Genomic DNA, 25,053 nt, shown 5'->3' on the forward strand with positions numbered 1-25,053 from the left:
ATTTTAGATTGATTGATTGATTGATGGTTGCTTAACGTCCAGTGGCAAATATTTCATGCATATTCAGGACGAGAACAAGTTCACAATAAATACAATAGGTAGGTTGATCCAATAGAGGCCATCAAATTTTAGTATTAAACTTTCAAATCGTTATACTTGGCAGTCAGAATTTAGAGTTACCATAAACATGCTTTCAAGAAGATTATTCGATATACTAGGAGATGATAAATTGGATACAATTCCAGCATCTGTATCTTATCTGAGTTTTGATTCTCCTCCAGTAAAGGATAATGACCTTATGTCTGTGATGACTCCAAACAGTAAAAGAAATCTTTTTCTTGATGATGACGATGATTCTGGCCTCGGGTTGGAAGACAATATAACATCCAGTTTGCCGAAATCCACAAAGAGACAGCGTGAAGACGACAATAACCCAAGATGTTCAAAACGACCAAAAGTATATTCTGATATAAAAGCTGTGGTAACCAAACTTGAAGAGAACGACGACTTCATTGCCGATGGTAGTAGATTACATACTTTACCAACTGTCACTGGAAAACATGCTGATTTGAAAAGCATCACTTCACAGACACTTACTGATGTTTTAAACGGGGACTACAATGACGTCATCAGTGACTACAAGATCATCGACTGCCGATACCCGTATGAGTTTGAAGGCGGACATATCAGAGGAGCAGAACATATGTATTTGCACGAGACCATTTTCACTTTACCTCAACAACCTACTAAAGATAAACAGATTATCGTCTTTCACTGTGAGTTTTCTTCTGAAAGAGGTCCAAAAATGCTGAGATTCCTAAGAAGCAAAGATAGAGATCTCAATAAAGAAAACTATCCATCACTGAACTTTCCGGAAATTTATTTACTTGACGGTGGTTATAAATCATTCTTTAACGAACAGCCTAAACGTTGTGACCCAGCGAGCTATCGACCAATGCTTCACTCTGACCTCTCAGAAGATTTATGACATTTCAGAGTTCGAGTCAAAGTCATGGACTTTTGAAGAAAAATGAAGATTTGCCAGAAAGGTGATGAAATTTAGAACTGTTATACAACTGGTTATTACAAATAGTGCTTTAATTAATCTGTGATATAAGAACTTTTAGTGCTTTGTTTTAGATAGTCTTTTTTTTTTTTATTGTACTTGTTAGCTATATTGTATATATTTATTATTGGGATATTAAAGGTTATAAATGATTTTATTGTATTTTATCTTTTATCCTTAAGAATACCACAGTAAGCCTATAGTGCCACTACGTAAAATGTGATGTTGTTGGTACCGTGAAACCAGAAACCCGATGGCATCTTATCGACTTATGTAGGTGCCCTATTTGCTGTAGTTTGACAATTGATAATAAAACTAAATAAATAGATGAGCATCGGTATACACAAACAATCTTACTAACTTTGCTCATTTGCTCATTGTTAAAGGTCGTACATTGACCTATAGCTGTTAATTTTTGTGTCATGTAGTCTTTTGTGGAGAGTTGTCTCATTGGCAATCATACAACACCTTTTTTTTTATATTTACTGAAAGAGATTTAATTGTCGTGGTCTTTTTTAACGGTGGGAATGGGTTAAGTTATTATAAGATTGGTACCGTGGATTATACAAACAAAATGAAATTCTAATTTAAGGGAACATAGTTTGAAACATGAAAATAAATTTACAAAATTCTTTAAACATAACAACAACAAAAAAAGATAATTTTCACTTTTTCATGTATTGGTACGTGTAGCATCATATTCTGGCTTGTATACACGGTGCACATGGATAAGAGTGCCATTGTTATGGACGATGTTCCTATTGAGCGATTTGTAATGCCTCTACAGAATCTGCATGTACAACTTTATGTTTATCTGGCAGTTGATTCTAGTTTATGATTATTTCAACAAAAATACGAATGTTTATATTGACTATTGTGGCATATTGTTGTCTGGCACTTTAAGCCCTCTGGTGTTATTTATTATGTGCCGTTCAGTTGTCTGGCACTTTAAGCCCTCTGGTGTTATTTTTTATGTGCCGTTCAGTTGTCTGGCACTTTGAGGCCTCTGGTGTTATTTATTATGTGCCGTTCAGTTGTCTGGTACTTTAAGACCTCTGGTGTTATTTATTATGTGCCGTTCAGTTGTCTGCTACTTTAAGGCCTCTGGTTTTATTTATTATGTGCCGTTCAGTTGTCTGGCACTTTAAGCCCTCTGGTGTTATTTATTATGTGCCGTTCAGTTGTCTGACACTTTAAGCCCTCTGGTGTTATTTATTATGTGCCGTTCAGTTGTCTGGTACTTTAAGCCCTTTGGTGTTGTTTATTATATGACGTTCAGTTGTCTGGTACTTTAATCCCTCTAGTGTTATTTATTATGTGCCGTTCAGTTGTCTGGCACTTTAAGGTCTCTGGTGTTATTATGATGTGCCGTTCAGTTGTCTGGTACTTTAAGCCCTCTGGTGTTATTTATTATGTGCCGTTCAGTTGTCTGACACTTAACGCCCTCTGGTGTTATTTAGTATGTGCCGTTCAGTTGTCTGGCACTTTAAGCCCTCTGGTGTTATTTATTATGTGCCTTTCAGTTGTCTGGTACTTTAAACCCTCTGGTGTTATTTATTATGTGCCGTTCAGTTGTCTGGCACTTTAAGCCCTCTGGTGTTATTTATTATGTGCCGTTCAGTTGTCTGGCACTTTAAACCCTCTGGTGTTATTTATCATGTGCCGTTCAGTTGTTTGGTACTTTAAGACCTCTGGTGTTATTTATTATGTGCCGTTCAGTTGTCTGGTACTTTAAGCCCTCTGGTGTTATTTATTATGTGCCGTTCAGTTGTCTGGCACTTTAAGCCCTCTGGTGTTATTTATTATGTGCCGTTCAGTTGTCTGGCACTTTAATCACTCTGGTGTTATTTATTATGTGTCGTTCAGTTGTCTGGTACTTTGAGGCATCTGGTGTTATTTATTATGTGCCGTTCAGTTGTCTGGTACTTTAAGCCCTCTGGTGTTATTTATTATGTGCCGTTCAGTTGTCTGGTACTTTAAGCCCTCTGGTGTTATTTATCATGTGCCGTTCAGTTGTCTGGTACTTTAAGCCCTCTGGTGTTATTTTTTATGTGCTGATCAGTTGTCTCGCACTTTAATCCCTCTGGTGTTATTTATTATGTGCCGTTCAGTTGTCTGGCACTTTAAGGTCTCTGGTGTTATTATTATGTGCCGTTCAGTTGTCTGGTACTTTAAGCCCTCTGGTGTTATTTATTATGTGCCGTTCAGTTGTCTGACACTTAACGCCCTCTGGTGTTATTTTTTATGTGCCGTTCAGTTGTCTGGCACTTTGAGGCCTCTGGTGTTATTTATTATGTGCCGTTCAGTTGTCTGGTACTTTAAGGCCTCTGGTGTTATTTCTTATGTGCCGTTCAGTTGTCTGGCACTATAAGCCCTCTGGTGTTATTTTTTATGTGCTGATCAGTTGTCTGGCACTTTAATCCCTCTGGTGTTATTTATTATGTGCCGTTCAGTTGTCTGGTACTTTAAGCCCTCTGGTTTTATTTATCATGTGCCGTTCAGTTGTCTGGCACTTTAAGCCCTCTGGTGCTATTTATTATGTGCCGTTCAGTTGTCTGGTACTTTAAACCCTCTGGTGTTATTTATTATGTGCCGTTCAGTTGTCTGGTACTTTAAGGCCTCTGGTGTTATTTCTTATGTGCCGTTCAGTTGTCTGGCACTTTAAGCCCTCTGGTGTTATTTATTATGTGCCATTCAGTTGTCTGGTATACTTTAAGCCTTCTGGTTTTATTTATCATGTGCCGTTCAGTTGTCTGGTACTTTAAGCCCTCTGGTGTTATTTATTATGTGCCGTTCAGTTGTCTGGTACTTTAAGCCCTCTGGTTTTATTTATCATGTGCCGTTCAGTTGTCTGGCACTTTAATCCCTCTGGTGTTATTTATTATGTGCCGTTCAGTTGTCTGGTACTTTAAGCCCTCTGGTTTTATTTATCATGTGCCGTTCAGTTGTCTGGTACTTTAAGCCCTCTGGTGTTATTTATTATGTGCCGTTCAGTTGTCTGGTACTTTAAGACCTCTGGTGTTATTTATTATGTGCCGTTCAGTTGTCTGGCACTTTAATCCCTCTGGTGTTATTTATTATGTGCCGTTCAGTTGTCTGGTACTTTAAACCCTCTGGTGTTATTTATTATGTGCCGTTCAGTTGTCTGGTACTTTAAGGCCTCTGGTGTTATTTCTTATGTGCCGTTCAGTTGTCTGGCACTTTAAGCCCTCTGGTGTTATTTATTATGTGCCATTCAGTTTTCTGGTATACTTTAAGCCCTCTGGTGTTATTTATTATGTGCCGTTCAGTTGTCTGGCACTTTGAGGCCTCTGGTGTTATTTATTATGTGCAGTTTAGTTGTTTGGCACTTTAAACCCTCTGGTGTTATTTATTATGTGCCGTTCAGTTGTCTGGTACTTTAAGCCCTCTGGTGTTATTTATTATGTGCCGTTCAGTTGTCTGGCACTTTAAGCCCTCTGGTGTTATTTATTATGTGCCGTTCAGTTGTCTGACACTTTAAGCCCTCTGTTGTTATTTATTATGTGCCGTTCAGTTGTCTGACACTTTAAGCCCTCTGGTGTTATTTATTATGTGCCGTTCAGTTGTCTGGCACTTTGAGGCCTCCGGTGTTATTTATTATGTGCCGTTCAGTTGTCTGACACTTTAAGCCCTCTGTTGTTATTTATTATGTGCCGTTCAGTTGTCTGGTAATTTAAACCCTCTGGTTTTATTATTATGTGCCGTTCAGGTGTCTGACACTTTGAGGCCTCTGGTGTCATTTATTATGTGCCGTTCAATTGTCTGGTACTTTAAGACATCTGGTGTTATTTATTATGTGCCGTTCAGTTGTCTGGCACTTTAATCCCTCTGGTGTTATTTATTATGTGCCGTTCAGTTGTCTGGTACTTTAAACCCTCTGGTGTTATTTATTATGTGCCGTTCAGTTGTCTGGCACTTTGAGGCCTCTGGTGTTATTTATTATGTGCAGTTTAGTTGTCTGGCACTTTAAACCCTCTGGTGTTATTTATTATGTGCCGTTCAGTTGTCTGGCACTTTAAACCCTCTGGTGTTATTTATTATGTGCCGTTCAGTTGTCTGGTACTTTAAGTCCTCTGGTGTTATTTATTATGTGCCGTTCAGTTGTCTGACACTTTAAGCCCTCTGTTGTTATTTATTATGTGCCGTTCAGTTGTCTGACACTTTCAGCCCTCTGGTGTTATTTATTATGTGCCGTTCAGTTGTCTGGCACTTTGAGGCCTCTGGTGTTATTTATTATGTGCCGTTCAGTTGTCTGACACTTTAAGCCCTCTGTTGTTATTTATTATGTGCCGTTCAGTTGTCTGGTAATTTAAGCCCTCTGGTTTTATTATTATGTGCCGTTCAGGTGTCTGACACTTTGAGGCCTCTGGTGTTATTATGATGTGCCGTTCAATCAACAAAATAAATAAAATACGATTTCAATTAAGATACTCGAAATATTTTTCGTATGAGTGAATTATTTCACATAAAACACACCATTTACTCATTGAAAGTTGATTGTATAACAGTTGTTTTTGAGTTTTTTCCTTGCTGTTAAGTTAGAAAATTTTGACTAAACGCACACAAAAAAGAATGCAAACAGCAGAAACAGGAATGGTCTAGTTCTGAGGCCCCTCATGGAGGTGTCAAAGTAATAACATAATCACAAATGTTTTGCAAATATAATAGCATATTATAAGCATTATTATTTTTTTGTACAAGATAATCAAGATTTATCAAATAATTATATAATCATGAAATAATTGGTGTAGTAATTAAAATATTCGTAAGGGTTCCGCGGAATCCAGTGTCTCTCCTACTTTTACTGTTAGTTGCAGGTTAACAAAACAATGGGGAAAATGATTAAAACATTTCCTCTAGATGCTATATGTTGATTGTAAGAGACTAATTCTGTCCAAGTTTGGTAAATATCCAGGATGGTTTATGAAACTAAGAATGTTTTAAAAACTTTAACTACAGACTGTATGTAATGTTAACTAGAAGAAAAACTAAGTCCATGAATAAGTAATATAAGCAAAAACAGGAACTAAATTATTACAAAATTTCCTTCTAGATACTATAGCTTTTAGTCATTAACAAGCTTCCATCAAAGTTTGGTACAAATCCAGGAAAGTTTAAGAAAGTCATTAAATTTTTAAAACTTTAACCACTGAGTGAATATAATGTTAACTGGTAGAAAAACTAATTTCATTTATAAGTAAAATATTGATAAACAGGATTTTTTTTAACAAAATTTACTTCTGGATACTACCTCATGATCATAAACAAGCTTCTTTCAAAGTTTGGTAGAAATCCACAGAGTGAATGTAATGTTTACAGACAGAAAAAACTAAGTTCATTTATGAGTAAAATATTGATAAACAGAATTTGTTTTTTACAAAATTTAACTTCTGGGTACTATCTTATGATTATAAACAAAAATCTGTCAAAGTTTGGTAGAAATCCAGGATAGTGTTAGGAAGTTATTTTAAAATTTCAAAATCTTTAGCCACAGAGTGAGTATTTATGGACGCTGACGACGGAATGTAGAATGGCTATGTCTCGTTTTTGCTACAAACATGAGTCGCAGGCTCGACAAAAACCACTATAAAACGGTCAAGTAATCACGTCACGTAATCAAAAACTCCATGAAGAGGCTTAAATGTGATGTTTAGAGTTTGAGGGATTCCCCTTTTAAACCAAACATTACATGTTTGATTAAAAATATTCTACTCATCTCTGAAATGTCATCGTCAATTTTGAATATTCTGAGGTTACTTTCTATGGCAGGATTCCTTTTGCGCAAATTACTGCTTTTCAGAGATAGAATTGCGCCAATTTCTTTTTCTTCAATTGAATCATTCATCTTTTTGCACTAATATTTGGAACTCATTTGCGGCAATATATCTGTTCACATATTTATCATACATATTAATGATTTATATATATATATGTATTCTTATTTTTTACTGATAAAGTCTGATATGTTCGAAGCTATTTCACAATGAAGAGGAAAATCTGGAAAGAAATTACTTAAAATGCAGTCCATGTAGAGAGAAGAGAACTGATTTCTTGCTGAAGATCTAATACAAGATATGCCAAAATAGAATTAGAAAAATGTTATGTTTTATTTTTTGGCGCAAATAATACAATTCAATTTTAAAACAAGATGTGCAAACGAAGCATTGGAGAAAAGGTGGTGGCACAAAAGCACGCATTTTTTAGAAAAATTGATTTCTCCCCTTTATACTTATTTAAATGTCACAGATTTATATGATAGACATATATATTAATTAAATTGTGTATCAAGAGCAATAAATGGAAAAAATCATTATTACTTAATTTACAGGGTTATTTTAGTGGACAATAGAAACAATTTTAAGTTTATCCCTTTCCTACGGCAAATTACATACCTGTTATAATGGTATAAGAAGATGGCAGATTTATTTACTTAAATTCTTACCGTAACTTTAAAAGGTGTGATCAAAAGATCTCTAGAAATGAGATTTACTTAATTATCAAAAAGAAGAATTATATATTGTTTAATCTTACGTCATAAATTCTATCTCAAAACTTTAGCATAGCAATTTCATTTTTCATTTCATCATACAATTTTCAACGATTAATCTATTGCCGAAGCTCGGTTCAACGACCAATACAATGTGTATCACTAGTGGACTGTTTTCGCAATCTTTAATCTTAGACGAAGAGCGGTCGTATTCTCTGTTATTTTACGGAGTCAATGTCCTATTCCCGATTGTGACATTTTGACTGGGTGTGGATTCGCATGACATGTGATACATGCGTAGCAGGAGACGCTTGTTCTATTGACGCGCAATTATTTTGGATTTGATGCATTTCCCTCGATTTTTGTTTCTTATTTTTCATTTTTAATTTCACTAAATGCGGAAGCTCTGCTTTTCCAAGTCTTCTAAGTCAAAGCACATGTGTGAATTAGTTTTTATGGCTATCCCTTTCATGAATCTGTGTTTGGAACAATTTTCTGATTTTGGCCGTCTTTAAAATATCATTTCAAGCCATATTAAGTTTTTCTGGAGCATTTTTGAGTACACTACCTTAAGTCGAATCCATTAATACAATAAATAATAAAAAGTGATGATTGTGCATGCTAGCTTAAGGTCACAGTATCATACAGTAACACATTGCATATGGATAAAGTTAATCTATTGTGTGGAAAGTCAAACACAAAACATGTTTCATCGTTTACTGTAATAGACAATTTGGTTATCACACTTCCTGCTTACCCTTTGAGATATCCAACCAGCCAAGCATTGTTGAACTGCATAATCGCCAACGATATTAAATTGAATTGTGTCCCTTTGATCAATATTCAATATACGGAAAGAATTTTGAAAACATCGAATTTTTCATGAATAATTCTCCCGAAGCTTTCTGGAAATTTAATAAAGTTTTCTATTATCGAAAATGTGTATACATTTAGTGTCTGCGCATGTTATTGGGATGATCATTGGTGTCCAATTTCTTGTATGAAAAATAAAAACTATTCGTTTTTTTTTTTAATCCACATTTAAAACTTGAAATGAAACATTTTTATAAAAAACTGATCAGGGAAATTTTCCAAAAGATAAATAGCCCTACCATTAAATATTGAAAATGTGCAAGACTTTTGCTGAAATACTTTGTCAGGGCTATCAAGCTTGTTTTTTTTAAACCTGCAATAAAAGTGTGTTTTTGCTAAAGAAGTTGTGATATTTTTTAAAGTTTAAAGACTTAGCTAAGAAATCTTATTTTCAGTATAATCAAATTAAACTCGATTGAAGGATAGTTACTCTCTCATTGAAGGGAATATTTCCCCACTTGGTGTGTTATCCCCTATCTGTGCATGTAAGGCGACAAGAAGTTACAATTAATAAGAACGTGTGCTGTTAAATTGGTTCTAACTATTGAAAAGGATAAGAAAGTTAAACATATTTTTTGTAAATTTCATAAAAAAAAATCTGTCAGGTCGGGCAAATATCAAATCCGATTTAGAAACAAAACTTCTCTACGCAACATATCTCATGAACTAATAGTCCCAGAGAATGAAATGTTTCACATTTTCAAAACTAAAACCAGTTAATGGACACACAAAGAAAAAACACTCATACCTGAACCCATCATAGCTGAGTCGCAAAAGAGCGGGCTACACCTTGAACAAATTTAGTATTAGACTTTTCGAAATCAACTTATTTTCTATGAAAATTTATTGGTCCAAATGACCTTTTCGACGCTATAAATAAATAAAAAAGCTAACAAATCTTAGCAATTTTATGGTAGCTGTTTAAAAGTTATATAAATGAAGTGTTTAAATATTCGTTGTACACGACTTCTGAAATTAAGTATTTTTTGTTTGCTTTGGGGATATATTATCTATCACAATCGATCGATTCGCCTGATCTTTGTTGTTTTGATCGTCGCATTTTGATCAAAATAACATTAAAAGTCTTTTGTATTTCAACTTATTAGCGTTATTGGATCAAAGTGTTAACAGGTGTGTAGAAAGTTTTGGTCTCTGATCATCGAACCCTGCCGCCATGTTGTTTATAGTCACCTAAGCAACTCATTTGCATATGAACTGCTATTAGCGTGAAATTTCACTTTTGAACTTTGACTACATTGGGATTTAAAAAAAGTCTTCTGAAAGTTTCAAAAATGTGAAGAAAAAAGTTGACGCAATTGTAGTGGATTTTAAGTGTTTATATGTATATATTGTTTATTGGATAATAAAAGAAGGAATATATATTCATGGAAAGGAAAAAGTAAATTATATAAAAATGCCGCTAAAACAGGTAGGGACTTTAAATGGACAGAATACAAATACTTCTGTATTTAATTAAATCTCTTAAGTATTATTAAATGTCTGAAATATACGATAGAAGCCGTATTATACATGTTAATGTGCTTTTAAGATATGAACATAAACTACTTTTTTCTACATTTTTTCTCATAATTTACTGCAACAGATTTTCATAATAAATTTGATAAAAAAAGTTAATAACCTTTATTACTCTTTTGTGTTTTAATATGGAACATAAACAAAGTCTTTGGAAAATAGGCATAAACATCAGGCTGTCATTTATCCAATGTGAAAGTCCGAAAGATTTCCAACTTTTCCAACATCTTCATATATATACGTGAAAGGGCATGAATGAATAAACATACTAAAAATACAAACCTTTTTTGAACGTTGCGTGCTTACAGCAACACAAAAGCATTTTTTTTTTGTAGTTCTGTTTAGACCGATTAGGTTTGGTATTTTCCGCTGTTTTTTCTTGTGTTGTTGTTGTTATTGCTTCTTAACATTTTATAGTTCTGGCTTTCAAGACAAGTGGTCTTCAGTATACAATGTAGCTCTCAACGACGAACAAGCTATTCAAAGTCTTTTCGGTTCAAATGAGACGACTTCATAGCATATTCTTACACTAAATTCAATAAAAAGTTAAAATGAAATATTACAAATTCGAGTGGCAAGGGTCAGCAAAAACAAAAATAAAACTTGTGTGAAGTTAAGTAATCATTGTTCATGATTTCAAGCATCCCAGCTGTGGGGAAATACATTTTGGAAATCTGCATATGGTGCATATGGTGCAATAAACAAACATGTATATAATATAGGTATTTACATGTCGGATTTAAAGTGCATCTGCATGTCTTAAACAAGTAACAGAAGAACAAACTGTACCGGATGCCCTTAACAATTTTGTCAGAATTTACATTATTAGTATTTTTATAAATCAGATATAAATGCATACCACTGAGTAGTTATAAAGGTCATTCAGATCGTGAACAAGCGATCGAGAATATGTCATGCAAGAAACTTTTTCGGTTAATATCATTTTGCACATATCCTATCTGGAAATACGTTTGTGGGTTTAACAGTCAAATTGGTGGATTACATGTTATATTTGTGCTGCTAATGTATAACAGGGCTCTCTAGTACAAAATCCATTTATGCTCAATGTTCTTTGCGGAAAAAACAGCGGATATGCAGGGCGGCGTGCATGAAGCCGTAAACTGCTTCAAGTATAATTTTTTTTAAACTCCTTTTTGTCGACACTATCATGGCATGAATTACGTAAGAAATACTCGTATAGTTGTCCGTTTGAAGTTTGCCATTACGTTTTACTAGTCACTATGCTAATGCTGCAGTGGTCAATTCAGTTGGTTTTTTTTTACACTTAGTTGTGTTTTATCAATAAAATTGAGAATGGAAATGGGGAATGTGTCAAAGAGACAACAACCCGACCAAATAAAAAACAACAGCAGAGGGTCACCAACAGGTCTTCAATGTAGCGAGAAATTCCCGCACCCGGAGGCGTCCTTCAGCTGGCCCCTGAACAAATATATACTAGTCCAGTGATAATGAACGCCATACTAATTTCCAAAATGTACACAAGAAACTAAAATTAAAATAATACAAGACTAACAAAGGCCAGAGGCTCCTGACTTGGGACAGGCGCAAAAATGCGGCGGGGTTAAACATGTTTGTGAGATCTCAACCCTCCCCCTATACCTCTAACCAATGTAGAAAAGTAAACGCATTTATAACAATACGCACATTTAAAATTCAGTTCAAGAGAAGTCCAAGACTATGCATGAAAGATCAGCAATATGTGGTATTTGGTTTTGATTTATGAATTGTATGTCCAATCTGACAAATTATAAGACGTTATAATTTGTTTGGTTTATGGCTATAGCAAGGCCGGTGAATGTCACACTTCAAGAAATCGCTTCGAGTAATAGCAATTTGGTTTAATGTTTGTATCGGCACTCCGGCATCAATGCAGACACGGCAGTTCTTGAAGTAAACTCTATGAATTCTCTTATAAATAAGGCCTTAACCTGAATAGTTAACAATAATTTTGTTATAACATCTTAACTTAGGATCTTCTAACATTAGAATGCTCCTGCTTTGTATCGGCTAACTAAACTACATAAAAACGTTAAATATCGGTTCTTCTTGGATTTTCAAGTATAGTAAGCATAGTAATTTAAGTGTGAGGCTTGTTTAGGGGGGGGGTATCAATATCCCATATCCCATTAAGTTTTATTGATTATTTAGTAATTATTCGTTATTAACATAGTTTATACGGCGAAATATCTACTTATTGATATGGGACGTGCTTGACGTGCCTCGGCCCAGCTTGTCTGGCAAAACAGAGCAATCTGTGAAACGTGGAGACCTCTGAAGATCTTCGCCACGTAAAAAATAAGAGGTAAAACACTAGAAAATATCCTGTAATCATATAAAGCATCAAAACAAATAAAAACATTGACAACAATAAGGCTTTACTCATCAGATGGATATATCTAACAAAAATCTATGATTTTTTCAAGAAAATTATCAATGCATATGAGCATATAATATAAAAAAAATATGTTATATGATTGCACATGAGACAACTCTTCACAAGAGACTATGTGACACAAAATTAACAACTTTAGGTCACCGTACGACCTTCAACAATGAGCAAAGCTCATCCCGCATAGTTAGCTATAAAAAGTCCTGAAATGACAAATGTAGAACAATTCAAACGAGAAAACTAACGCTCTAATTTATGTATAAAAAATGAGCAAAAAACAAATATGTAACACAGCAACAAACGACAACCACTGAATTAAAGACTCCTGACTTTGGACAAGCACATACATACAGAATGTGGCGAGGTTAAAAAGTAAAATCACAAAAATACTGAACTCAGAGGAAAATCAATTCGGAAAGTCCATAATCACATGGCAAAATCAAATAACAAAACGCATCAAAAACGAATGGACATGTTAGCGGGATCCCAACCCTCCCCTTAACCTGGGACAGTGGTGTAACAGTACAACATAAGAACGAACTATACAAATCAGTTGAAAAAGGCTTAACTCATCAGATGGATACAAATAGAAATACATTTAACAAAAACAGAGAGTGGACGTGACCGAGTACTTGTACATCCCATCAACAAAAAGACACTAAGTACAGATCTGATAGTACTCGCAGTTACTGACAGCCAGTTCAAATCCAATTACAACTAATAAAAAGTAATGCATCTGAGACTAAATTATCAATCATTACACATCCAGCATCCAATGGCACGGTAAACATCTCCGTAAAAATGAGGATGTGCTATCCCGTTTAAAATAAGTTTTCTACAGGTAGAACCAAACTTCAAAACCAAATCTAGAATTTAGTAAAGATTTTAAGTGATTTGTGGTAACGAAATCCCTGACTTAATAAATTACCAGTAATACATAGACTTCGTTCATTAAAATCCAAAAACGTTACAACAGCCACGGGCAAAGCGGAGGTGTTGTGATATACAAACACCGTAAGATAGTGCCAAAGGAACATCACCATCAAAAAAAGGAAAATTAACAATAAGGAACGAAGTATGGAAAGCAAAACAAATACTTTTAAAATTATCAGTACATATGAGCATATAAATATCGAAAATAGATCAATACTTTTCGCTTGGGTTTGGATGACCTTTAAATAAAACGACCATAAACTCAATTAAAATCTACAAAGCACTAAAATGACCTTTAATATTAAACTTTTTTGGGCCAATTTTATCAAGTGAGATGTAAATATTTCTGTACTTAACTTTTAAGTTCCACTTATTATTTTTCATGTTAAAAATTCAATATCCTTATAAATGCATCAATATCCCATATCCCATTTACTTTTAGGACAAATATCCCATATCCCTAAAATTGAAATGGCAAATATCCCGTATCCCAATATACCCTATACAAGCCTCAAGTCCATTTTCGTATATCCTAGACTCCAATTAAAGATCTTATTATTAATTTTTGTATTCAACCAAAGGGATTTAAGGATAGTATCATTCTTGGGATAAAAAAAACGCCTTTAAGAAAAAGATAAATTACGTCTTTTTTACGTTTTTTTTTCCAGGTCAAAGCAGTTGATAAAAAAAAACCGTTCGGTTCTCAACACTACCAATTTTTCAAACAGCAATTAATTTTAATCGATTAGCCGTTTGCAAATCTCTCTCGCTGCTGCAACTCAAAAGTCAGAAGAGAGTCAGCTTACATTTACATACATTGGTTGTATCTAGCATTATATGTATTATAAGCATGACCCATATAAAAGAAGAAAACGGAAATTTGAAATACATTGTAAAATAGCAATGTCGTAAAATTACGACAGCCGTAACTTTACGATATCAAGACCTTTTGACGACACCTGGGGAAAAACAGAAAACTGAAGGAAGAAAAAAAAACCACTATCCAAGTCACTTAGCATACAGCAGTTATTTGAAGTCGGGTATACATATGACAATACAACAAAAACTTAGTTGAATTACATATATCCCATACGGCATTTAATGCTCAGGTTTAACTGTATAAGCTTCACCATGAAGTTAAAAAGGGACTGCACAAAAAAATTATCCATCAACAACAACACAATAACAATTTTTACTTGTCAATCAAGAACCCCTAGGAGCAGTACAATTACAGTTTAAATTAAAGTGTACAAATAATTGTGGTATCATCAGGTAACGTTTTTTCATATCAAGGAATTATTAAAAATGAAATTGGTATTGCGTTGCTTCCTATTTTATACTAGACTGATAAATATATATTTTACTCAAAGATTCATACAAATGAGACCGGAAAAAGGAAGTACATTGTAGATTTCTGCACAGATGCGGGAATTCAAAACATGACATCAAAAAAATTGAATGATTTTGAGTTCATTAGTATAATGAAAATTTCGGGAAAATTTTCTGATTTTTTTTTTTTTTTTTATTAATTTTTCGACTGTCATTGGGGACTTCGTCCCCATATAACGTCTAGATAGGTTATTTTTATGCCCAACCTATAGTCATTATATAAATGTCTTCCGGTTTGTGCATCCATTTGATTGTCCGTTTATCTGTCATTACATGTTGTATGTCCAGCTTCACGTTAAAGTTTTTGGTCAATGTAGTTTGTGATGAAGTTGAAGTTCAATCAATATTGATCAACTTTAAACATTGGTACACATGTTCCCTATGATATGATCTTCGACCCTAATTTAAATGCCAAATGACAGTTTTTACCTGTTTTTCTGTGATGTCTTGATTGTTATTTTTACTGCCACGTTTTTTACTGCCACGTAAATGAAAAGATCCGAGTTATACAAAGAAATAAATATCCTGCAACACAAGACCATTGTAAAAGAGGAATGAACAGTTATAGTGGAAACACATTTTTAATCAAATGATATGCAAAAACATGCACAACATTTAATTAAGCTGAGACTTTACAAGGACATTAAATAAAGATGTAATTCAGGTCAAACTAAAAAGTAATGTATGTGTGTTTTCTGTACCCCTACCCACCCTGATTGTTATCCCTGACCCTGAAGTTTTTTTTTCATTAAACACTATTCAAGTTTCAATGTTGCTCCCATTGACTCAATGTAAATGTATTGATAAAATTTTTAAATCACGACCTATCAGTAAAACTATCGGTATTCTATTTTTTTCAGCATGTAACAGTAAACACACATACCTTATTGCATGTTCTTAGTTTCATTGTAGATTTACATAATAACAAATAATTCATAACATTTGACTGGTTTCTTCTTTAAGCATATCTAAACAGAAAATGATTGTAAAAAGTTGCATAAAATCGGAAACACTTTCTAAAAAACAACTTATGATCTCTCTCAATTGAATAGTACAAAATGTATACTAATAAACCCAGAATGTTCTGATAATTGGACATAAAAAAGATTCTTTTTTTGACAAGTTTGACTAGCTTCAAGTTTTGAAAATCAGTGAATAAGAAAAGTATGATTGAAAAGTGATAAACAGTTTTGGACAAAAGGGAATGTTTTAATCATGTATGTTGTGCTGTAGGTCTGTAATTTAAACTGTGGTGTAATATGGGCAAGGTTCATTTGTATTGTTCCGTCTGTTAATTATCTTATAATTAAACCTGTGTTGTCATGCAAATAATTGAATATGTCATTTGTAGTATTTAGATAACAGTGTTTTGTTTCCTTTCATTTTGAATAGACATGACATAATAATACATAGAATACATAAGAACGATTTTTTTACTCTCTGTTGTTTTTTCAATGAACCTGATCTCAATTGCAAAACTTTTCTTTGTTTATTTTTGTCATACGTTGTTTAATATATCAAAGCAACTTGATGGAAAGAAACTTTGAAATAAAAAAAACTTCAGAACAATGCAAATATAAAAAATGAGATTGCCAAAAACTGAATTTCTGATGTTAACTTGTACAAGAGTACATACATTGTACAAATGTATATAAAAGATGTGATATTATTGCCATTAAGACAGCTCTCCGCAAGAGACCAAATCACACAGAAATGAACAGATATAGGTCACTATACAGCCTATAAAACGCTCTGAAATCACAAATGTAAAACAATTCAAACAATAAAAAACTGGCCTAATTAATGTGCAAAAAATATGAAAGAAAAACAAATATGTAACACATCAACCACTGAATTACAAGCCCTGACTTGGGACAGGCACATACATACAGAATGTGACTGGGTTAAATGTTAGGGGGCTCCCAACCCTTCCACAAACCTGGGACAGTAGTGTAACAGTACAACATAAGAACCAACTATAAAAATCGGTTCAGGTGAAAAAGGCTTCACTCATCAGATGGATACAAATAGAAATGCATATAACAAAATCATGTGGATGTGGCCGGGTACTTGTCCATCCAAACAACAAAAAGACTAAGTACAGATAGGAGAGTACTCACAGTTTATACTGACAGCTAGTTCGAAGCCAAAAACAACTTACGTAAAATATCATACATCTTAGACTAAATTATCAATCAGTACACATCCAACATCCAACAGATTAAGTGTAAGGACGTCATAAATAGTCAAAGAAAAACATGACCTTGTGTAATAAATGTAACAGTACTTTATAGGATCATTTTTCTTATATTATTTTTGTTTGTTTGATGTTTTTCAGAGGCAGCATGGAATTAAAATATCACAACCGAATGAATTTGAACAGCAGTACAGACCTGCTGTTATTGCACATCTTCCTCCATTGAGTGCTAAAGAGGTAAGTGATATATAGCGGTATATTTTACAAAAGCTTATAGTAAAAAGGCCATTCTTATGTGTGATATCAAGGAACATGATATATGGTAATATCTGTATAAAATAGTTCTTTCTATGTATGTTGGCATTTGTTTTTTGTAGCAGTGCAGTGTTCCTGTTATTCCTTTGTTATACTCTTATAGTTTATGTGTTTCCCAATAGATTTAGGACTTTTTAACAGCGACTAGAATTATAGATGAATTCTTCCCTCTTTCAGAAAAAAATACTGATCAGTAATGTACAAATGTACTTCGGAAATTTGGGTCTCAAGTGCTCTTTGGCTTCGTATTTTGTTCGCCTTTTTAACTTTTTTTGATTTGAACTTCACTGATGAGTCATTTATAGAAGAAATGCATGTCTGGTGTATAAATTTTAAATTCTGGTATCTATGATGAGTTTGTTTAACCTGTTCTATCTCTGAATGAATTTCATTTGAACCTGTAGGACTTTCAGATTAAAGTCTTATCCAGACATTTTATTTGTTATACCACGACCAGTGTGATGTTAAATGTAAATTAAATATTTAATTAGTTTTTTGAAGTGTTTATAACTCAGTAATTTGATAATTCATTAAATATATGTTTATATTAGTAAGGTAGTGTAAATACATCAGTGTTATTAAACGTATAGCCCTCAGTCTCCTTCATGTTTGCCATGGACAGTAGAAGTTCCTGGTCTATGTGATTCTATTGTGTGCTGTATGTACATAGTCAATGATTTAAGGTTTACAGAAGCCAATATTATCAAAATTAGCGAGACTTCTGTTTATGATGTGTTTATAAACTAGTTGTCATTACAAACCATGTGAGATTTGAAATTAAAATGAGTTCATGACCAACAGTAATAAGTTTTCTGAACTGTCAACACTCATTATTGTCATTGAAAGTTCATAATTGCATTAGGTTTTTTTATTTGGTAACTAAAGGTCTATTTTTATTTTAACAACAAATAAACAGATGCAGAAGTAATTTATGCACTGCTGTAAGCATATGAATATATTTTTTATGGCTAATTCTGAGGGTTGATTAAAACATAAAATTATCCGTTAAGTAATAAATTTTGTTATTTAATGCTGTCAAATTTTCAAATTTTCATAAAATCCTGTTCAGTAGTTTATGGTAATTTGTGATAAGTTTTTAGTTGGATTATTACATAAAACAAAAACCTGTACGATGACCACATGATATACCTATCTCCCTTATTAAGATCATTGCAGTCCCATAAAACCAAGACAACAAACTGAAAATCCCCCATAATTTAAAAGAAATAAAATTTACAGGTTATTTTATAAAAAAAAAAAAATATAAGAAAAAAGGATATCTTTATTTTGATGAAGTCCTCTATCTTGGGAATTTGAAAAGCAGATTTTCTCTATTGACCAAAGCAATGTGTGAAAATTGTATAAAATATCCAATAGGGAAAACTTGAGTCTCAAGACATGCTTAAAATTGTCAAATTTTTCCAATTAAATTCAACATTGGGTAATGTTCCATTAGCAACGTTACATATATGATATAATAGCGATATTGTTTTGTTAGTTAACAAAACTCTTGGACACAAAAGTGCTCTTGGAATTAATTTCTTTCTCAGTTTCACTTAATGTCCACTGTTAAAGGCTCTCAAAGTAAAGAAGATTGATCCACAGTATGAGTTTTTGAACATTTAAAGATTTTTGGACAATTTATTTTATTGACTTTGTTTATGTATTAAAACATTTTAATTCTATAAAGTAAATTTACATTGTTACGTTGACCCCCAGTGTCTTTTTATCAAAGAAACTTGAAAGCTATAAAACTTAATAAATATATGATGATTGCGTATATAGTGTTTAAAGAATTTAGTATTTCACAAGGGGCTACTAAAAACTGTCAAAAGTTAAGGTCAGAAAGAGAAATAAACAATGAAGTGGTAACCCAAAGAAGTATTTTAACAAGGATGACATCTTTGAAGTATGTAGGTCTATATTTTTTTCATGCTAAATAGTGTGAAAAGATTGATTTTACATGAGATAAAAGAAAATGAAATGTTTTATGATTGAGAGTGAGACAACACAGGGGCGGATGCAGGAATTTTCGAAAGGGGGGGTGCTAACCCAGGGCACCCAGGGCAAAGGGGGGGTGCAAAACATATGTCCCGATACAAATGCATTGATCGGCAAAAATAAAGGGGGGGTGCGCACCCCCGGAACCCCCCCTGGATCCGCCACTGCAACAACCAATCAAACAAAAGAGGTTTGAGAAGTGGAATATTAATGATGTAACATGGCTTTAAGATTTGTGTCATTAATTAACACTCTTTGTCTTCCTTTCTTTTATAATATTAATATTTTTATACGTTTTTTTGAAAAGCTTTGCATTCTTTGATTTATATGACCTGCATGTGTGACCTTGGTTTTTGACTCCAATTATTTGGCTTTCTGTTCATGTTTAAGTATGTTTTAAAGCTGTTTGCCATCAACTTGAAATTAAGTGCTCATGTTCTTACTGACAAAAACTAAGTTTAACTTCCTAAATGTTGGCCAAATTAATTATGTTTGCACCATAGTTTTGTTTGGGACAGATAACATCTAATAAATGTCCCATTCCTTAATTCCTCAACATGTTAATTCAGTGGAAAAGATCAGTTTGCGTAGGTTTAATAGTTTGAATTATGATTTTGAAATAACAGTCAAATTACCCTTGCACAAGTATTTTTACACCAATTTCTAAATATTTTCTGATTCAGTACATTTGAGTACTATCCAATATTATTATTGCATATATTGCAGTGCAGGTATTTGTTATCCATTCTTCTTGAGGTGTGATAATATTCATTTATCTCTCAGGATTGGTTTTTCTTCACACACAAGACAAATTTAAATATCATTACAGTAGTTAATATCATCAAATAGATCTATTTATGAATTCCTTTCAGTTGGGTTTCTAAAAGAAGTTCTCAATATGACATCGTCTTTTGTAGGAAATGTAATTTTTTAGATTGTGTCAATAAAGAAAGGTACATAGATATGTATGCTATATAAGTTCAAAGTGATTATTATTAGATTTAGTTGTTGAACATTTGAAAGCCTCAAAGTTCATCTGATTTATAATAAGTTCATGATTGATAAGTGATAAATCTTCAAAAGCTCGTTTACAGACAGTGAGTATTGAATGACATCAGAGAGTAGATATTGAAATTATCTTACAAATCAAAAGGGCTAAGATGTCTCATTGTCAGTTTCAAAATTAGGCAAAATGAATTAACATGATGAATGCATGATGACTGTTTGATGTCCAGTTGCAAATATTACATCAATTTTCAATATGATTACATAATAATGAGTCAATAGCGTACAAATAATCTAACTTTGAAGCATATTTTTGAAAATGTTAGCTCATTAGGTAAGCATGTACCATAAAGAAATATTCACCTTAATGAGTTAAATTTTTCTTATGCGGAGGTGACATATGCTCTTTCTCTAAATGTTGCATACTTGATAAAATACCAATTTAAAGTCATTGGGTTGACCAATTCCAGGATCAAACCCATGACCTCTTATTTCATGGTTGAAAATAGATATAAGAGTGACAATGAGACAACTCTGCATCAAAGTCAGAATTTGTAAAAGAAAATTATTACAATGTATAGGTAAAAGTATGGCCTTCAACATGTAGCAATTGATGTAGGACTATGTAGATATTGTATGAGAGTAATTCTGATAGAAGTTACAACTAGAAGTGATGTGACCCTGACTATTAACCTTCTTATAGTTACAAGCTTGAGAATGGAGTTGTTTTCATTAAAGTATTTATTCTGTTATACCTTGAAGATAAAATAGGACACAATCCTTCCTAGATTTAAAGTTTCCTGTACAATCATTCATTAGACAATTTTATACACCAGGACACAACAAGATTAAAAAAAAAGTGACACTTTAAATTCAAATTAAGAAGACTACATAGAATTTGTTCATACATGTTACATATACCTATTATTTTGAAACCGATATATACATATAAGATATAATGTCTAAATATTACATAAATGTAGAGACTATCACTATTAAATTTTTTTTTTTCGACGTAACAAAATTCAGTTTACAGTTTTGATTTTTAAACATGAATGAGCAATTTCACAAGTTAGATAGAATAGGAGATTAAGGTGTCGGGAACAATCATAGTTTTTATTTTAAAGTATGGTTGTATAATAGTTGTATTGACACGAATTTAGCGAAAGCTGATATATGTATTGAAGTATAATACACCCATGTGCATAGTAATTACCGTATCATTATTCTTTTTGTACAATTTGATATTTTTGTCAAACGAATTTGTCAATTAATTTTTGATTTGAATTTAGAAAAAATAATAAATTTCATATCTGTCAATGTAGCGGGTTCTTATTATTGCACAATAATTACTGGAGAATTTTAGTGTATGATTTGATTAATTTTTTTTAATTGACTGAACAATTTAATAGACTGGTGACAGCTAATAATTCAGTAAATCACTCACTTGAAAATTATTTACAATTCTAAAGTGTACAATAAAAGAACGGAAAGGTCACACTTTTAATTCTTGTCTTTGATCTAAGTAACAGAATATATTTACACCTGGTCCATTTCAAACCTTGAAACTCTTAATACATTTACTACTGAAATCCCAATTCTAATACATGAGTTTTAATTATTACTTAATCATCAATTTATTTTATTTTGGCAGGAGGGTGGACAACTTTTCTGAGTTTATCAATTTTTACTTTATCTGAAGTTATACCTAATTTTGAGATTTAATTTATCAATTTTTCTTTGGAAACTTCACCAAATATTTTCGCACCCAAACTGTATTTATACACATTATTTAATGGATTGGTTTCAGGAATTGTTTCTCATTTTTGTAGAATTGAAATATTCTTATTGTCATGATTTAGGAAGACATTCAGCTATGAAAATTTTTGAAAAACTAACTTCATCAATCCTGCATATGTGAAATGGTTTTTTTTATCATAAAAAATGTTCAGGCCTTCATAAGTCAGAGAGGCTGAATTTCCAGCTTATATATATGTAATGAACTTTTTTTTGGTTTGTTTCATCTAAGTATGCATGGCTGTATGTCTCTATTGAAAATATAGATATTATTCTTGCAAAATCAATGTGGTGTTAGATATCTAAATATCAATTAAAATTATCTGCTACGTTTATAAGAGAAAGAATGTTTGACTAATTTAAAAAAAAAAAAAGAAGGTTTATCAACTCTTTTAAAGTTTTGTTCATGATCAATGTTCTTATGTTTTCTTTTGATTTTTTTTTTTCTTAAATGTAATTGTGTCTTATTCTTGGTGAAACTTTGATTCATTGTTGTAAGTTGTGTAACAAGATTTTTTTCAATACATAATGTCATGCAGGGTGACAAGGCAATTACTACTTTGTAACCAAGTAAAAATTAGTGAAAACTAATAAACTCTATTGTTAAATCTCTGATTGTGTCATATTGATTCTGTCACAATAATTACCTCCCTTTGTGTTCGAAAAAATGTAAACATTCTTTAACTAATGAAGCAAGAAAAATCAACTATTTTTGGTGAAACTTGATTTAAAACGTTGATCAATTTTTAACCATATTACTCTCAGTGGGAACAATGTGGATGGAAAGTACATATTTAAACTTCTATTAAAATAAGTTTATATGTAATTTAGTAAAGATTATTGAATTTAATTGCAGATTCTAAAAGTGGTCAAACTATAAGATGAATATGTGTATACAGAAAAACTTGCTTAGATCCGTTTATGTATAGTTAAACAGTTCATACATAACATGGTAAAATAATAGATAAAATTGTGTAGAAATAAACTTAAACTTTAGACAGAGGGATGGACTCCCATATATATATATATAAATTATATATTGCCTGCTTTAGAAGATGTAACAAAACAATTTTACCCCCAATTTGATATGGTTTCTTATATCAAAGAAAATTTCCCACAAAATAAAAGCTGCATTCTGTGACATTATCTAATGGAAGATTTTGATGGTTAGTAAAACATGCTCTCATGTACTGCTAGGAAACTGTAAAGACCATCAACATATGAAATAACCTTATTGTAGGTTTAATCTTGCAGATGACAACCATTGATACAAATGCTGTAGATTTAGATATTTTGGTGATGAAATGACAGAGCAGCAAACAAATAGAGAAATAATTCAGGATGAAATTTGCTTGACAAGAGTCTGTCAGGACTGTCAGGGATGGAACCATAATTTTTGAAATGGGGGATAAAAAAGTTATCGCGGAGCCTAACAATGCATTCAAATTTTTGAATGATTTATATGCTCAATATCATATAAATCATGAGAAATGTAAGATTCCTTTTTTTGGTCGATCAACCCCCCCGTTTTACACCCTATCCTGGATTGTTTTATACAGACCATTATTAGACTTTATTATTAACTTGCAAAAGGACAAAGATATCAATTAGATGCAGTTAATTATATACTGAAAGCTAAAATAATTTGAAATTTTCTACTATATCAGTAATCATGTATCTAAAATTCATCATTGTTTTTTTGTTTTGTTTCATTTCACATACATCTTTTTCCTTTTAATGATTTCTTTTATAAGTAGTGCAAATTTAATTGTATTAAAGGCCTTACATGACTTAATTCTATTTTCAAAGGAAAGTATTGCGTTATTTGATGCTTAGAACATCCAAACATTTATGTTGCAAGTTAATGAAGCCTTTTCAAATGATTTGTTATATTGCATGACAAAGCAGTGCAAATCTGTTAAACCATATTGTGAAATTGATTGTTTGTAGTTAATATTTCATTGATAATCAGTAATCACAGATGAAATAACCCTAATTAGGTAATAAAAAAACCTATCAGTTATGTCTGACATTGTTTTTTATTGCTGTACAAAACAGTATACAAGAATACATCTATGCATGGATTTTAGAACAGATTAAGCTATGCTTTTAGAACTAAGATTTTAATCATGACCTAAGAAATCTGAATTAGATTAAAACTAATATGGTTTGTGATTGTCCCCTTGTTCAGATCTTACTGCTCAATATAGCCAAAGTGATGAAGTGATGTTAAACACTAATTGTTCAATCCTTAGATTTCGTGTTATGTTTTGTAGACTGTTATTGGCCTGTTTTATTTTTGTCAGTCTTTCTTCAATATGATTTCTGATTGTCTGTTCTTTTCAATATAAAAATGAGAAGATGTGGTATGATTGCCAATGAGACAACTCTCCACAAGAGATCAAATGACACTGAAGTTAACAACGACAGAGAGCCGTGGTGTAGTGGTTAGTGCATCGGACTACTAACACAGAGGTTCCTGGTTTCGATTCCTGTATTGGGATGAAAATTTCAGGGACTGAATTTTCGGCTCTCCCTTGACACCATTTGTGAGTATGATCTTGAGGAGACAATGATAGTCCGTCGTAAGGGGAAGATAAATGGCTGACCTGTGTTATGAGAGAGCCATATCTCTTGCACATTAAAGACATCCCTGTAGATTTCGAAAAAGAGCAGGCTAATGCTGCTACAAGGCAGCACTCGCACCCGCAAAGTGGAAAGGGATTAATATAAGTTGCAAAACTTGTTTCCCAAATCCACTATAAATAAATATGTTTAAACTAAACTAAACTAACTATAGATCACTGTATGGCCTTCAAGTTTGAAATACATAATATAGTATCAATGTATCCTTAGTATGTAACTGAAGTCATACCTTCACTGCAGTCTTTGCTAAAGATACTTGTGATATATAAAGAACCTGTTAATCCTATATACACTGAGATTTAAAAAAAGAACTTAAGTCGAAATATTCAATAGGTTTACATGTTTGTATTTAGTGGGTGTAAACCATTTAATAACAACTG

General features: G+C 32.6%; 2 protein-coding genes across 2 annotated transcripts in view; both read left to right on the top strand.

Annotated features, from left to right (window-relative positions):
- The first annotated feature begins 187 nt into the window (after positions 1 to 187).
- On the top strand, positions 188 to 1,240 carry LOC139512601 (M-phase inducer phosphatase-like). The gene is given in 2 exon segments (XM_071300747.1): positions 188 to 1,003; positions 1,005 to 1,240. Coding segments are annotated over 2 exon segments (846 nt in total). The 3' UTR covers positions 1,035 to 1,240.
- Positions 1,241 to 9,679: 8,439 nt separating this feature from the next.
- LOC139510780 (dynein axonemal heavy chain 3-like) overlaps positions 9,680 to 25,053 on the top strand; it is a 130,466-nt gene continuing 115,092 nt past the window's right edge. Inside the window, exons 1-2 of the mRNA XM_071297313.1 lie at positions 9,680 to 9,876; positions 17,051 to 17,146. Coding sequence (XP_071153414.1) covers positions 9,862 to 9,876; positions 17,051 to 17,146 — 111 coding nt within the window. The 5' untranslated portion in view covers positions 9,680 to 9,861. The remainder of the gene's footprint in view (positions 9,877 to 17,050; positions 17,147 to 25,053) is intronic.

Source organism: Mytilus edulis, chromosome 1 (assembly GCF_963676685.1).
Source record: "Mytilus edulis chromosome 1, xbMytEdul2.2, whole genome shotgun sequence".
NCBI classification, from domain to species: Eukaryota; Metazoa; Mollusca; class Bivalvia; order Mytilida; family Mytilidae; genus Mytilus; species Mytilus edulis.